The 17,012-nt window shown below is 46.2% G+C and overlaps 1 protein-coding gene across 1 annotated transcript; it reads right to left on the bottom strand.

Annotated features, from left to right (window-relative positions):
* Positions 1–1,096: 1,096 nt before the first annotated feature.
* Positions 1,097–16,842, bottom strand: LOC135394939 (ankyrin repeat and LEM domain-containing protein 2-like). The gene is made up of 16 exons (XM_064626025.1): positions 16,638–16,842; positions 15,935–16,241; positions 14,585–14,740; positions 14,330–14,493; positions 12,346–12,534; positions 12,169–12,291; positions 12,009–12,069; positions 10,654–10,823; positions 10,396–10,517; positions 8,279–8,673; positions 7,499–7,671; positions 6,353–6,616; positions 6,003–6,220; positions 5,198–5,380; positions 4,993–5,124; positions 1,097–3,538 (listed from the first exon to the last, which is right to left on the bottom strand). The coding sequence occupies exons 2-16, from the start codon at positions 16,170–16,172 to the stop codon at positions 3,343–3,345; spliced, it is 2,784 nt and encodes a 927-aa protein (XP_064482095.1). The 5' UTR covers positions 16,173–16,241; positions 16,638–16,842; the 3' UTR covers positions 1,097–3,342.
* Between the last annotated feature and the right edge of the window lie 170 nt (positions 16,843–17,012).

Genomic DNA, 17,012 nt, shown 5'->3' with positions numbered 1-17,012 from the left:
CAAAATGGCGGTAGCTCTGATCCAAAATGGTGGCACTGGCCGTGACGTGTGACGTCAAATGACGCGCTTTGAGACATGCTCCTCCCAATGGCCAAACCCTCCTTTAAAACAAACGGCATTCGGTGGTTGAAAGCCTGTCGCAAGACGCCGGTCGTGCAGCGCTCGTTGCAGTGGTTTATCCAGAATCCCAAGCATGTATAGGGTGTGTTGGAAAAAATCGGGGGGGGGGGGGGGGCATTAATATAGTTACGTCATTACAGCCTAACGTATCATTACTGACATGTGCCTAAAGCTGTGGTGGGTACACAGGTGAAAAAGTTAGGGGGTGTCACTGAACATTTGAGGGGCGTTAGGGGGTGTAGGAGGGGGGGGGCTGGATAAATCATTGGCTCGTTTACCTCCCCGTGTCTATGACCAACATGACACACTCATTTTTTGGGGGGGGGGCGTGTGCTTCTCCAGGTGGCGCGTCGAACGGTGTGGCGGTACAGCGCCAAAGTGGAATACTTTTAACTCCCCGGTTGCTCCCTGCATCGCCTTTGCATCACCACCGACTTCACTGCCATTTTTTTTTTTTTTTTTTATCGGAATGGCAGTGAAGGGAAGTGTGGATGATTCTTGCGAACAAAGCTCGGCCTCTGCACGTTCATGGGTGTGCGTTTGCGGAAGCTACACGGTCGCTTAGCCCTTTCTCCACCCCCCCCCCCCCCGATATCTTTTTTGTTGCTCGCTGAGACGTGTTCTGCAACAAATAAATGAGCTCCTGCGAAGGAACGACAAGTGCAGGTGACTTACGGAGAAAGTCCTGTTTCGCGCACCTTTTAAAAAAATCCTCACCCGTGAAAAGAAGCGCATATCGGAGAAAGACTGAATGTAGTGACGTAACGTGGTCCCCGGACACGTGACTCGTTGCGTACGGCGGCACACATCAAGCGGCTCCAGGTGGACAGCTTCGGCGAGTGCAACAGTGCTTCGAGCCACGTTAAATGTCACCTCATTCCTCCTTTAAGGTTTTAGTTCAGCTCGCAGTTTTTTTAACTCTGAGATCTAGTGAACACCAAGCACTTTTGTAAGGACATAATATCCGCAGCACCGCGACAATGAGAGTCACTTTTATTTATAAAATTTCTTCTAAGCACAACGTACTGCCAAGTGACATACTCTTAAAATCCATCAAGCACGACGTCCGCTGCTGCTGCTGCTGGAACGTAAAAACACTGCGCTCCGAACTCGTGTGCTGACACAACCTCCATGCTCGCAAACGAGTCGTTAATAACTTAGTGACAAAAACACAAAACAGGAGAAGGGCTGAAATGGCACAAAACTAAACGAAGCATATGCGTTGCACATTTTGCTATTCATAAGTCACAACTCACCAGCGGAGATCCATCATAGCACTTTCAAAGCAGACGACACCTTTTTATGCCGTTACACAGTCGTTAAATATCATGACACTCATTTCCTTCCGCGTTTGTGCCTGCTACTAACACTGCTGCCGCATTGTGGGCTTTCTAAGTCTATCCTCAACAATTTCTTTAGTGGGTCCGTTGGCGTGAGCAAAGGAGTAGGGAATTGGCACTGTAACGTTAAAGTTTAAAAAAACAAAGTGCGCTCCCATATACAAAAAAAATCGGTCTTCCAACTGTTAAGGGAAGAACCTTTTTCTGGGCCCAGTGGGACAAGTGTTTCCGTTCAAGATATTGCCAAGCTCTCGTCATCCTGAAGATCCTTCTGTACTGGTTTGCTGTCGCAAGATCCCTCATGACCAGGAAGCCTTCTGACTGATGACTGTCTTAAACATGTAAATGCGATAAAGGCAGGTCGTGTTATGCCGGTTCAGAAACAACATTGCTGCTGTGCAACGTGTAGTCTTCACGCGAACCTTATGATACTCTTTTTGGCAGAGTGTTCGCAATTTTAAGAAGGTGCGATTAAAAATTCCTCTGTCCAACGGAAGGGCAATGCGAACCAAAATTCGTGACTGAATCCTAGTTTCAAAAATTACGAAACCGCTGAAGCTACGAATAAAATATCGGCACCAGTAATAATGCCGTCATAAAACCGGTCATCCCTACTGGAACATTATTTGTGTTGACAATTATCATGAAGCCTGTATTTACTACGCAGACATGTAGGCACAAAGTAAATGAGCTAGATGTCCGTTGTGCTAAAGAGGGGGCAAAGCCTTAGCCATAGCATAGGCATTTTTCATTAACCTCCTTCTAATACTTGCATAAATATCCTAGCCTTACCCATAACAGTACAAGCCTTTTTTTTTTTCTTTCCATCCCGAGTTATCTTGTCTACGTCGCATCTACTTTGTACTTTCACATTGCGGGTGTTGGGATCTTTCATCTCTTGGCGCTAACGCACGTATCCGCGCAAATGTTAAATTTTAAATTCAGTCTGTAGTCCACCAGCTCACAGCCGCGAGTATGCCCGAATACGGGCAGGCGACCGTGTTGCCATAAAAAACTCATCCGGGGCACTCCCAGAGTCTTCCCGGAGTTCACCCGTGCGAGATAGTGGCCTTTTTTAAAATGCGTAGATCCAAAGGCTTAAACGTGCAAGCTGGGCTCCCCTCAAAACTAGCGGAACATCCCGATAAATTCAGGTTTAGTATACTCTGCACCGGACGAAAGGCCTGGTCCGTGTGGTGCAGATATATAGGCATTGATGCATAGAGCCATGTGTTTTCGGGTTTCACAGTATTGAAAATTGGGTGGGACGGGTAAATCGGCTTTTATGTTAAGGAGCCGTAAAACGGGGTAAAGTCGGTCGATATCGGGTGAACAATTACAATTTCCGGCGCGTAGCACCCTGTAGTGCCTGTATTGCAGGCTGAATTGGCACTTTGCCAAGGTAGTCTTCGGGGGATTCAGGTATTGCCCTTATTGCCCTTACTTACTGATAACTATGTAAATTGGGAGGTAAAAACAAGTTTTACCGGGTTTAACCGTAAAACACAGGGCCCTATTTATGCTTCGTTAATCACTTCCAGTAAACGAGTGATTCCGTTTGCCCAGTTCAACAAGTCGGCTCGACGCAAGTTCGATCGAAAGTGACGAGAAACGTGCAGGAAACACACGACAAACTTTCCCTCGATTAAAGCCGAAACAAATTCCGTAAAGTCGCAAAGAGTCAAACTTTGATTCACTCGAGTTCACTTCGCAGACTCCCAGAAAACAATAAAAATGGATGTGCACCTTGCTCAAGAGTTGTACTTGTGAAATTCCGAGCCACCTTCTTTATCACAGAGGCAGTGGAGTATGCGCACTCGGTGTGGCGACTTAAAAAAAAAAAAAACGCTCTGGCCCGAACGTCAACGGTCGTGACACGAGATCAGGCGTCTTCGCCCTTGCCCAGTTCCGAGAATGTGTTGCAGAGGTTCCTGGGCACCGTGTTCAGCAGGTGGGACAACCGGTGGGGACGACGAGGGCCCGGCAGGGGCCCGTCGGACGGTGCTGCCAGCGGGGACGACGGCGTTGCATCGCTTGGCAGGGGTCTCCGCTGCTGCATGGCGCACGGTGTTTGCCACCTGCGACGCGGTGCTCGATTACACGTTGTGAAACGTGGAGTCAAATTCATAGGTCTGCAAATTCACCCACGATGGCCGCCACAGATGTTATTCATAGATAGACCCTGAAGTTTTAGGGTTAAACCCGATTTTTCCTCGAATTTGCATCCGGAATCGAGGTTCACCGGTTTAGGGTTAAACCCGATTTCTACCCGCAAAACTGCACCTAAGCTAGGCACCTCACGGCAATGCCATACTAATTTTTCGCAAAATACACGGTTGATCTCAACGTCTGATAACTCTGGATAGGCTGTACAACGAACGTTTGTTCGACAATAGAGCCCGATTTATCGCCAAATTCAGTCCGATGGTAATTTTTCCGCCCGAATTTGCATGAATTTTCGACACCAAGTGATTGACCCGAATTTTACCCCCCGAATTTGGAAAAAAATAAAACCCGAAAACTTCAGGGTCTATTCATAGATAGGGCCTGACTTTTTCGGGTTTTACATTTTTCCAAATTCAGGAAAGGGGGGGGGGGGGGAGAAATCTGGTCAATAAATTGATGTCGAAAATTCGGGCAGAAAAATTACCATCAAACTGAGTTTGGGGAGAAATCGGGCATTGTTGTAGAATAAACGTCCACTGTACCATTTATCCAGGGTGCCAGAAGTAAGGGGCGAGTCGCATATTTTGTGAGAAACTAGTATGTCGATGCCTTGAGGTGCCTAGCCTAGGTGCAGTTTTGCAGGTAGAAATCAGTTTTAACCCTAGATAGGTGAACCTCAATTCGGGGTGCAAATTCGAGGAAAAATCGGGTTTAACCCTAAAACATCAGGGTCTATTCATAGAGCCTGAAGTTTCAGGGTTGTACCCGATTCTTCCCCGAATTGAAGGTTCCCTCTTTAGGGTGAAACCCGATTTTTACCCGGCAAATTTCTCTCACTGGGATGTATATAGGCATGCACAAAGCTACTTGTTTGGCTGCAAATGCAGTTAAGTCACCATTTGTACCGAACCACTACAGTAAGTTTGAGAAACTGAGCCAGATTTCTCCCCAAATTTGGCATGCTGGAAGTTTTTTTCACCCGAATTCCGATGAATTTTTTTCTTCTTTCATAGCAGGTTGTCTACATACTCCAGTTTTTGATCTTGCCACCACTACCGCAATTTCTTGTTCTTATGTGCATTTAGCATATGTTCTTGTGTGTTCATGTGTGCCTTTGTTCCCCCTCGTGTAACGCCCGGTGAGGGCACTTGGGGTATTATCGTAAATAAATAAATAAATTTAGAGCACATGTTTAGTTACCCGATTTTTACCCCTCCGAATTTAGATAAAAATACTCCCTGAAAACTTCAGGCTCTAGACTCATACACCACCACATCACGGAGAATGATGTGATGTTGAGTGATCGTGGATGCCAAATAATGTGCTAAACTCGTAAAGACAGTGTTGTACAAATTGAATGACTTGCTTGGATTTCGTCTCTTCCGGGAAAGACAAAACGAGCTGCTTCCACTGGTACAGGCACGGATAAAGGATGGGGTCCACAGACACAGTCTCCAAGGCTCGAAAGACATCCAGGTCCACCTTTGTGGGCACCCTCCTGCAGTTTAGTTGCATCAGTGTGCATTCTAAGCTGGTTATTTCGCTTTGATCTGCAATGATACCGGGCATACCCCTGCATAAAAACTTCGGGGCCCTCATCGGGTGTGTGGACCTCGGACGAGGCTGCGCTGGAAGACGACGAAGCTGCCCAACTGCTCGGAGGAGTGTGGAACACGTCCTCCTCCATGTCCATGTCTTCTCCATTTTCCTCCCTTCTAAATGCGATTGGTGGAGAGCTCCTCAGAGGGCTCCTCCTGGTGGCCAACAACATCAATGGTAATTCAATCTGAACCAGTACTAAAAAAAAAAATGTTTGAGACATAGCAACATTATATTTTATGGCATTTACTGCACTCTTCCGATACACTTGTTAACATTATGTTGAAGTCACAATCAGTGGGAGACAGCATTTCTCAGTAGATCAGTCACACTGTACACGTTAGTGAAAGTGGCATGTCATTAATATGTACCATGCACTCCCTCACAGTGTCAGTTTTACTTTCGAAGTTTGTCACGTTTTACCTTAAGATGGTGGATAAAAGTGGGTTTTACCTGGTCTAACCCCCAAACACAAGGCCCTAGATACAAGTAATTTCATTTGTAGTCGACCAGGATGAAACACCACCTTGGGCTGGGTAAGCAGACATGTAATGAACTGATTTTCCAAGGTTGTTGTTAAAATTTGTTGCGCACGTGCTAAAAATGTTGAGTTATAGGTTGAGCCATGGCCAATTTACGACCTCCAGAATGCTCTCCTAACAATTATTCTTGAATTAACTCTTGCCAGACACGGGTATTCTCGGGACTCTAATAACATAAGCACCACAAGTCGCCAGATTTCTGGCTCAGCAGCAGCGAACAGGACTCATTCCGTACCCATCAAACTGCAGCTGCAAGTGCAACCTTGGTGACGGAGGCAACCTTCCGTTGCACGGAACCCCAGGCCAGGAACATGTACAGGTACCCATCTCTCCAAAGTCTACACTGTCGTCTGCTTGTGTGTCATCGACGTCGTGCTCGAGAAAAGTGCAGAGCCGGCGTAAGACACATTGTAGATGGCGCCGCAGTGTCCTGCGACTTCTTCTAAACAGGGGCTGCAATGGCAGGACAGAATGGGTTGTTGAAGTAGCGTGCTTTACGCACGAGAGATAACCTCACTGCAGTAATGTGATTTCAATATGCTATTTTACATTGTCGAGTTTCATGGGACGTCAACAAATGCGTACCCTGCGGAAAATGCGTGCTGGTGCTTCGTCATCTTCGTCATCCGTTGAGGGAGGCGATATTGCGGACTGCCGACGCGAGAGATAGCTCTTGAGAGTGAAACAGAGTTGAGCTTGCTCCGTGGCAACGGCGTAGTCTTTCAACCCATTGGACACCAATCGAGCCAAGTGACCGTGAAACTGGGCTGGGCTGCCGAGCGCATCCGCATCCGCAGCATGGGGGAGCGATGAGAGGGAGCGTTCTAGCTCACCGAGGTCAGTTAGGACCTGTTTAAAACGACTCTTGTATACTGAACATGAGGGCTACAACCCGAAGGACATCACCTAGGAAATTGTACACAATACGTAATGTAAAAGGTACCATCAACATTAAGACTGCTTGTTTCAAGACCGATAATCCAAGCCTTCATGTCAAATGTTGTTCTCGGGTGTTTAAAGAAGTACTAAAATGAAAAAAATAAAATAAATTGCTCTCAAAAGAAAGTCTGTGTTTCAATTCGTACATTACCAGCAAAATTAGTTCACACAGCGCTGCCGTTTAGAACAAATACGCAGTGAAAACAGAGCCGTCTTTGGCGGCAACGAATGGAATCCACAGGATTGTCCGTACGAAGATTGGCGGCATCCAATGAGACAGCAGCACACGCGCGCGAGCTTACCTGTTGTGGCCGTGTGGACACGGAATGGGTCCGATCGTAGTGTTCCGTATATGCACGGCATAATGCGCACTACTACACTTTTCAATACCGACTCTCTAAATTGTAGCGTACAACACTTTTCGCAAATGTCCCACTGACGACATTTATTTTCACGTCCTTCGGACATCGACGCCATTTTGGCTTCGCAACGTGCACTATGTTTTTGGTCAGTACTGCTTCATGGTGGGTACGCGCATCATGGACTAAATATACACTGATGCACTGCTTACCGGCGAAGCAAGGAAGAGTCCCGTATATTTTTTATTGTAGCTTCATAGCGGAATCAGTTTTGAATTACGATAACAACTACGAAATTAACGTAGCAATTTAACAATAGCAAGGAACGTGATTTGAAATGAACTCGTTTTTTTTTTTTCATTTCAGTGCCCCTTTAATGCCTGTAGGCCCCGAATCCACCACGTCGTAGTCGGTTAAAAAGAGAATCGTTTACCTGGTCAGCTAGCTGAGATCCGATAGCCTGTTCGAGTGCAGCACCATCTTTTCCGCTGATGACGGCGTCGTAAAGAACGGAGATCATGTTCTGTGCTACCATGTGACTCGCGCTCAGAACCCAGGGCTCCCCCGAAGTGGCCGTCTCGATCTCCATGGCTACATTTTGATTTGCTGCACAAAAGTGTACATCCTTTCCTGTACAAAATGTATTCTTTTGCATTGTAAAGCAGACTTGAGCCACGGTTAATAGTTAGGGCCTGACTTTTTAGGGTTAAACCCATATCCGCCCGATATTTACCCCCCGAACGAAATCTGTAAAATTCGGGTTTAACCCGAATCTACCCGAAAACATCCCGGTCGCGTGGCACACTCGTAAGCGTGCATTAAAATAAAGTTTGATAACATTGCTAAACATTAGTTCCACGTTAAGACAAATTTTTATTAAACAATAAAAAATCACCCGAATACACCCGAATTCCTGACAACAGAATATGCCGTAACGGGATTTAACCCGAATACACCCGAATTTTCCAATGAAAAATATCGCCCGATATTTACCCCCCGAATTTGGCCAAAAATAAAACCCGAAAAAGTCAGGCCCTATTAATAGTCTACTCGACTGATTACAAGCCATAATGCAGTGAAGCAGGGTAGATAGGAGAAATTGCTTTTGATAGATTGGTTGGCCTTCTTCCATACTGCACAATGCGTGTATATCAGACACCGTCGTCCAAACTTAAAAACCCCAGCTAAACCGACGTATCGATTAAATACGCACCTGGTTTAAGAGGGGCAGCTCCCGCTGCAGCACCACGAATCGGAAGCGGCGTACTGGCCAAAGGAGCCTGGAGTTCCTGTCCCCTATCGGAGAACACCGTGTCGCTGCCTGAGGAACCTGACAGAGAACCCATGTGGAAGTTCCCCAGGTTCAGACACAGCTCGCTCATCGGGCTGATGGGCTCCGACTCTGTCGCGTTGGGCGATGGTTCCGACGAGGAAGTGTGCATGGAGAACTCGCTCTCCCTAGCTCGCTGCTCGTTGAGGAGCCTGACGTGCATCTTCCGCAGGTGCGACTCCAGTTTCGACTGCCCTTCTGGAGTGGACAGGTCGCACCATGTTCCGAGGAAGGGCCAGAATTCGTTCCATGGAAGGTTGAGCTCCTTGGCAATATTCCTATGGGCCGATCCGATAGGCCAGAAGAAAAGAAATCGAGGCAGAGACCACCGATTACGATAATGATGGTGTTTTTCGTGGTTCGGTGTCACGAGGCGATTACTATTACGGGCGATACTGCGGATATCTGTACGTGAATTAATGTGGCTCCTTAAGTCGAGGATTCCTTTACATGCACTGGCCATGGCATTCCACACGTTTACTGTCCCTCCTGGCGGACAACGTACTTACAGGGACCGTCGTGTCTATTCTGAAACTATAGCGCCATTTTACTCCTCGTTCATCACAGACGCCGAAAATCTGACACGAATCTGACTCTACCCAAGAGACGACTGATGACTGATGATGATGACTCTACCCTGTCCACGACTGACTGATGCCGACATGGTCGGACATTTTCTCGATCTGCCACCAGAAGGTTCTGACGACAGTGGCATCGACGAAGCGGTTGTCGTTGTGTCCCTCTCAACCGCGGAGATCCTTACGGCCGTTGCTACGCTAATTGAAAAGTGTATCACGACGAGGCTAAGCCAGCAAAAATTTGCCGCGGCGAATTTGCATTGGCAGTTATTTCAAGCCCCCGTGAGTGCAAGTCCAGTTCTTTTTAAACATTGCAGATTTAAGCCTTAGTCTAATAGTTCGGACTGCTCGATGATTCGGACTGATTTTGTGGCTTCTTCAAGTCCGAAAAATCGGTCGGCAACCGTATTGCAATGTAAACGTAAAGCAGACGAGCTCGGAAACGATCCCCCGTGCTACGCTCCCATTGGTGTGCCTGGCATACGTCACCATGATGTTAGTATCACTGGGGCTTCGTTAGGTGCAGAGGCTGTGTGAATCTTAAAAATTCCTCAATTTAACGTGTAAGCTGTTTTCGGCAGATAAATTTAGCCAAGTATACTGTAAACTGGTGCCAAACACTACTGTATCAGTCTCACACACACCTTTCCAGATGTGATAATCCCTTTTAGCCACTAGTACTGTGCCCCCAATGTTGCTGCCACCCTCAACTTTGTTTGAACCCACAACTAGTGCAAGTGACGTATCATGTTAAGCAGCTTTAGGACAGGGTTTCAGTTGTGTCAAAAAATGCTCTAATCAAAACTCGATTAATTCCCCACTTTAGGCACTGACCTCGAAACCAAGTGTTTGGTGCACTGGTCTGCATGCTCAAGCACAAAGTAAACATGATGAAATATCCAAATGTGGCCCATTTACCACATTTTCTTTTGACTTTACTGACTTTATTGTCCACACCATAACATGTCGAATATATGCAAAGCGAAGCTGGTAAATACACACCGTTGAGGGCCACTTCCTAAAGAGTATGCAAACTATACTAGTGAACGCTACAGACGAGAAGTCAACTGAAGCATAAAGAGCACAGCTGTCAGAAGATGGTAGATGTTCAAGTGCTTCTTGCTTAAGGGCAAACAAGGCAGGAGTGCGAGAAGAGTGTTTCCTTAGTTGAGCAGAAACAACAAAGGGGATAGAACAGCATGCACTAGAAACTCCAATAACAGTTGCTAATGAATGCTCATGGCAAAACTAAATATATAGAGTGACAAGATGCGCACTCCCTTCATGTGACTTTGTCCTGTTGCGCTATTTCCTTGTACGCCCTGCCAACATTCTACCCTCCAATGAATGCTGTTTGCATTCCTCCGCGTCCCTTTTGCATTAACACCCCCACGATCGAAAAAATAATAAGCCACACTTTACCGGCCGACGCGTTCAAGACCCTTTTCCGGATCAGAAAGACGAATGAGGTCCGACGGACTGAGCGAAGTGGCGTCCAGGCGTCTCCGCGGCGGAGTCTTCCAGGTCTTGTAGACTCGACGAGCCTAATGGTGAAAAAAAAAAAAGGGGGGGGGCAAGTCTGGAACGGTGACCAAATGCCTTCTCTGTCCTCTTTTTTTTTTTTTTTTTTTCAGCTACTAGAGAGAAAGGACAAAAAAAAAAAAGAAAAGCGTATCGAACCTCGGAAGGAGACATTGGTCCGACGGTGGCCGCAACGACCAGGGACGGATCTCTTGGGCTGTTCTGAGGGTGGCTGAGGAAAGCAGGATTGGCCTCCGGCGAAAAGGGCGTTCCCACTGACGGCGGCACTGAGTTGTCGTCGGATCTTATTACGGGGACGAAGAATCGGTCTGAAACGTGGAACGTACACGGGAAACTTCTTCAGATATCCGAACTTACGGATTAATTGAGGTACATTTAAATAATACACCCGTCCTCTGCGTCAAATACGAGATATTTTGTGCGGAAGGCCTTGAGCAGTACCGAAAGCCGACGACAAAAATTTTGTGAAACCAAGATTCTACCCGGGGTCACCCAACGACTTATCCTGAACGCCTTTCCAGCACTACGTAGCTTTTCCGGCGTGCAAAGAAAATTAGACTCGACGCTGACAATTTCTCTCCGGACAGTCCTGTCGTCAAATTTTCTTTCAGCACGGCATGCTCAGCACTGCAAGTGCCGGCAGTACCGTTTGCATCAGGAATTGCAGTCGCGACTGATCGGACTTAATCCGCGGAAAACGTTGCAGCTTCGTTGAAACAGCGTTGAAATCCTCACATAATTATGCGGTATACCGAATATTCTTCAAAAAAGGAAAGAAACGAAAAGAAAGAACACGTTTCTGAAGGTCAAAACATTGTTCCGGGACACATGGCCAATTCCAGGACACCTCGCAGAATCAGATTGGGGGTCCTATGTATGTACAACGTAAGCAGAGCTCGACTTTTTAGGGTTATACCAGACTGTGCCCGATATTTACTTCCCAATTCAAACCAGAAAAAAAAAAAAAAAGCAGCATTTAACCCGGTATTTCCCTGAAAACTGCCAGATCAAGGGGTCGGAAATTATCACAACTGACACAGAACTTTGGAAACTGTTTTAAGCGCACAAATATGCTGATACAAACTGTCAAAACAGATACTCAGCTGCCTCTTAGATGCACGGAGTAAATATTGATACTCTGTGTCTGCTAGTGTGTCTCGTAATTATGCCGAGTAAACCAAAGATGATCCAATCCGATCCAATCCAATCCGGTTCAACCAGAGTTCTTCAGAGTTGAATCAGGTTCAGTTCAACCCGATTACACCCGAATTCCTGAAGCAAAATATAACCCTACGTTTACCCCCATGTTGTTGAGAAATATAACCCAAAAAAGTCAGGCCCTAAACGTAACCTCAGGATGGAGCAGACAGATGAGACATGGGTGTAGTTTCGGCTGGGTGTCTTCATCTTCAACATACGTATATACCCACGGCTCTTCTAATATCTTAAACCCACTCACACATCTCGCACGCACGCCTTCCTTCAACACGTACCTTCAAAGTATGAATCAATTTGTTCTTTAGCAGATCCATCGGGGCTTCGTTCACAGATCATCTAGGGATTGAGTAGAAGCAGGTTTGAGTTGAATACGGGCAACATTGTTCAGAGCATACCTCTTCACTCCAGTCACACTTTATGAACAAAAGAACTCACTTCTCTAGCAGTCTGACCAAACTTGTTGACGCGCGTGCGGTCACACTGAGGATGGTTCAACAGGATTTCGACGGACTTTGCGCAGCCAAACTTGCACGCAAAGTGCAGCGGCGTCTCGCAGCGCTACATTTGACGCACCAATCATTATCGGGGTTAAGCACAATCAGCGTTTCTCACCCCTTTGTCAGGCATGTTGAGGTAGAGGTCGACCAAGAATGCCGTCCGCTTCGACCTGACCGCAACGGTGTCGTCCGGGTACATGAGCGCGAGAAACTTGGGGTCTTCGATGGTCTCCAGGATGAGCTTGAGAAGCGTGGGCTGACATCGCATGCATGCCACGTGCAGGGCATTGTACCGGAAGCCCTCCTACGAGCACATATAATTAGGGAGTGACTTTTTCGGGTTAAATGCCTTTCTCAGACTCGGGGACTAAAAATCGGGCGTTATTTTTAAATCTGCAATTCGGGGAGAAATCGGGCGATAATTGTGCCTTCGGGTGTTTTTGTTTCTCCTCTTGTCTATTAAGTCATTTCTTAATCTCTTTTTCTTGTTCTTATTTTTTTTTTTTTTGCGAGATCGTGATCTACCAGCGGTAATCCCCGGAGGCACAGACAGTGTTGACACACATGGGTGTGTTGCTGGGAACGAAAGTGACCCATTCTTACATGTGTTACACTTGGCGACCTTTCTTCGTCTTCAGTGGAAACGTCACTTGAGGATCTCATAGTGACTGGAATTCGGGGAGAAATCGGGTTTAACCCGAATTGGTCTGAGGTCAGTTCGGGGGGGAATAACCGGGCAGAATCGGGTTTAATCAGGGAAAGTCACTCCTTAAATATACAGTGTCTTTGAAAACACAGCTGTCATTCACCAACGCAAGTACCCCTACAGACGTATATGATGTGCTGATAGTATAATGATGACTATAGGCAATGACACCATGCACTGTCTGTAAAAACGATTCAATTCCAAATTCCAATATAACAGGTGCAAAAGCTGTCTCTCTACACGGTGAATTTAGAAAAGGGTACACATTTCGATTGACTCGTAAAAATACAAGATGACATCTGTGGTACTTCAAACTTTGCGGACTGAAAGTCATTTGCCGGAAGTTTTACACTTTTTTTTTCCAGCGCTCCCACTTTGTAGAAAAAAAGTTAGAAGCAAAGCATATTCTCACCCCATGCATTTCCTATGACCTACACTCTTAAAAATGAACTTCACCGCATAGCACACTCTTAGCCAACCATCATATCGAATGACAGGGGTATCTGCCCGGATTTGTTTAAAACGGGAGGCGTACGCCTTTTCTGTGACACTTATGCCGTTCATAATTGTCACAAAAAAAGCGTACGCCTACAGTTTTCAATGAATTAGGGCAGAGAACGACATCATTCGAGATGATTGTTGGGTAGGAGCGCGCTATGCGGTGAAGTTCATTTTTAAGAGTGTATACTGCCCACAAACTGCAGTATTTTCTTCTGTCTGCTTCACGTTCATACCACCACGTATAGGTGGCGCCGCCTGGAGAGGAAGCGAAAAACGGAACCTATGGAGCAACCAACGACCTGACGGACCAAGTGCAGGGTTTCGAGGCAGCGCCGCCTGTACGTGGTGATGTGAACGTGAAGCAGAGAGAGAGAGAGAGGAAAACATGGCAGTTTTTGGGTGGCATCAGGAAATGCATGAGGCAAGAATTTTCCTGGATTCTAACTCTTTTTCTGCAAAATGACACCTTTAAAAAAAAAAAAAAAAAAACATCGATGAAACTTGAGAAAAATGACTATAAGTGTGCAACGTTTGAAGCGCCAGAGACGTCACCTCCTATTTTTAACAAAATTTTTAACTTTTACCAAAATAATAATTTTATAAGTTATAAAATTTTATACCAATATTTTAGTTTTATTTATCTTAATCAAAACGCGTAACCTTCGCTAAATTCTCAGTGTACTTTTAATATATTTTAAGGTTAGCCCCGTGCCGCAAGATCACTGAGCCACAGAGATAGCCTCAACTAACAGACGTTTAATTAGATAAAAAAATAATCCAAAAATCGACTATCTGTATTGATTTGGACAGTGTTCTTGCAGTATGCAGATCTTCCCTATCAGTAAGAGGATATTCCAGAGTCACAAGCTGACGCCATTTCAGGGTCACGTACCTGCATGATGGTGGGGGTATCTCCGCTGCTGACCAAGTAGCGGGGGTTGGACCAGACGCACTGACGAAAGGTGTCAGCATCACCACACTCGATAACCTTGCGGAGCCTCACCACATCCTGGCTCTTCGGATTCTTGTACGCGCTGGGCTTCTCACCAACGAGCACTGCTCAGGAGGACGAGCGCAGGACCGTTACTGAGCAACGAGCGGCAATGCAGGCCAGAGTTTGCAAAAAAAAAAGAAAAAAATGCCTGACCTGTGGCACAATCAGTTTCCTCTTCAACATCGTTGACGGAACGCTCGCAGAAGGCGACAGCGTCCTCGCGCGTGGGAAGCGCCTTGAAGCGGGCCCCCTTGTACTTCCTGGCACAGCGAAGGGCCTCCTTTCGGTCGGAGAACACGAGGGGCAGCTCTGGGTGGGTTGGCACAACACAGATCTTTACAAGGCTATGCGTAACTATATACAACTTCGTGCTTCTGACCGGAGTAGATTTTAATTGGAACTTTGCTCATTCTAAAGCCCATTAGAAGAACACAAACTACCCTCGAAATATCGTCGGCTCGTAGCCCAAAGCTTCTGCTTAAATGCGCCCATTCTAGTGTCTCGCGCAAACTTTTTTTTTCTTTAGCACCGCAAAGCAACTGTGGCTATGAGCGATGGACAGATGGAGAGAGAAAAGCAGGATGGAGTGGGGGACAGGGGATTAATCACAGCATGGAATGGAATTGGAATGGAATGGCAGAAACTGTCCTGGGAATGGAATGGAATTAAGCGTTTTTTCGCTGGCGGAATGGAATTGGAATGTAATGGTCTGGGTGCCACACAGTCAAGGGCGAGGGTTTGGTTTGGCTTTAACAAAAAATAAAATGGAGATTTTGGCTTCACTAGTGTGAGGCCCGCAACCCCACATCACTGGCACCAGTTACTTAGTGGAAAACTGTAATGATGATGCCAATGAAGAGGAAGAGGAGGAGGAGGGAAAAGGGCGAAATAACCTTGTCTTTGCGGATAAGCGCCATCCCGCTTGAGGAGCGACAACAACAACCTCGTCTTTGTGCTTTTTCCGTGCTGGGTAATGTCGATCTCCTCTACAGCACTGCTGGGACAGCTAGTACGGTTACCGGTCCTAATTCTTTTACGGGTGGAATTAAAGGAATGGAGTTCCCAAGCCATTCTATGAGTGGGAACTGGCCGTTCCTTTTCGTTCCGAGGAAAACTTCATCTAAAGTAGCGGTCGCAAGGAATACCTCTCGAAGCATCTAACCTTGACTGAACTTGAACATGAAGAAATATAAAATATATACTTTTTTTGCACGACTTTTTCCATGTGGGCACAGGTGAGATATGAAGCTACTGCGAATAGGAATTTCAGATCGAGACACGTGACAAGGACAGAATTTTGCACATATTTTCAATACAACGCATCCTACAGTGAAGTATGAGATGACCAGCAAGTTAAAAGTACTTTCTCAGGCTCATTCGAAAGGGTGTTTCAACAGCATAGACCGGCTCGTATATACAACACTATGTACGTATGTATTTTTTCTAATAGTGCCAACACAACTGCCGTGCTACACGGTCAGTACCAGAAAAAAGGTGTCTCACCATCGTCATCGCAGAGCGACACACTCGGACCGAGAGCAATTCCAAAGAAGGAGACTGCGAGAGAGGCATCCTCGCTGCCCTGCGAAGAGATGCTGCGGAAGGAACTCTCGTCCCTTCTTGACGTACAGTCATTGCACATTGCTGCCATGCCGTTCCCTTTGGAAAACCCATGCAATGAGCCATTGGTGACGGTCCCATCATTTGCGTCATCGTCTCTTGTCATTGCGGTTGCTGTCATGGTGGCATAGTGACATTTCCCTTTTCGCGGTCAAGAATTCTTGTGACGATGCCATGCACTTTGTTTGGGCTGAAAAACGAAAGTATCCCGATAACCATATGCTCAAATCCAAAGATATTTTGTTCAATGTAATTTCTTTCATTGAAGGTTTTCCTATAAATTCCGAGGTGCACTTTCAGTATGTCAGCGGCACCAGCTAAACTTTGGTCACTAAATCCGTTCCGAAGCATTAATAATTCGCGGGGATGAACCATATCAACCCATCACGCAAGAAATTCTGCACACGTAGCACATCTGTTTACGTGGGCGCAAAATTGATCGACGGCGCAGTATACTCCATCATCTGCAAGTCTGCAATGAAGGTGTTTCTTTTACACAAACAATCCTCGAATTTCCTACGAAGTCAATGTAAAGACGTCGCCCTTGGCCACGAACGTCATAGCCATGCCCTTTTCCAATACTTGCCTTGCTTCGCATAGAGTTACTCAGTCCTCTGAGATAGGTATACGACCGCCTATTCGTTGGTTCATCGTATCTGACGCATGCACACCGCCTTCCACAACTTCTGTTTCGACGCAATTACTTTATTCATTCAGAAATAACTTCTGTGAATGTTTTTTCACAAACCAGAAACAGCAACGCACTACCACACTCCCGTAAAAGCACAATGTTGCTGTACTCGACAATAAATCATGCCGATGTCGGCGCTGCTATACACCAGAAGCCGCGCTTGCTCGAAACTTTAAAAAAAAATATTGTTTTTACTGTCACGCTCCACTTAAAATTATAACTGTTTATCGGAAGCACAGTGAATTTTGTGCATTACGAAATAATTAGTTA

The sequence above is a fragment of the Ornithodoros turicata genome, chromosome 5 (genome assembly GCF_037126465.1).
Source record: "Ornithodoros turicata isolate Travis chromosome 5, ASM3712646v1, whole genome shotgun sequence".
NCBI lineage: Eukaryota > Metazoa > Arthropoda > Arachnida > Ixodida > Argasidae > Ornithodoros > Ornithodoros turicata.
This window is presented reverse-complemented; position numbering and strand designations above follow the sequence as displayed.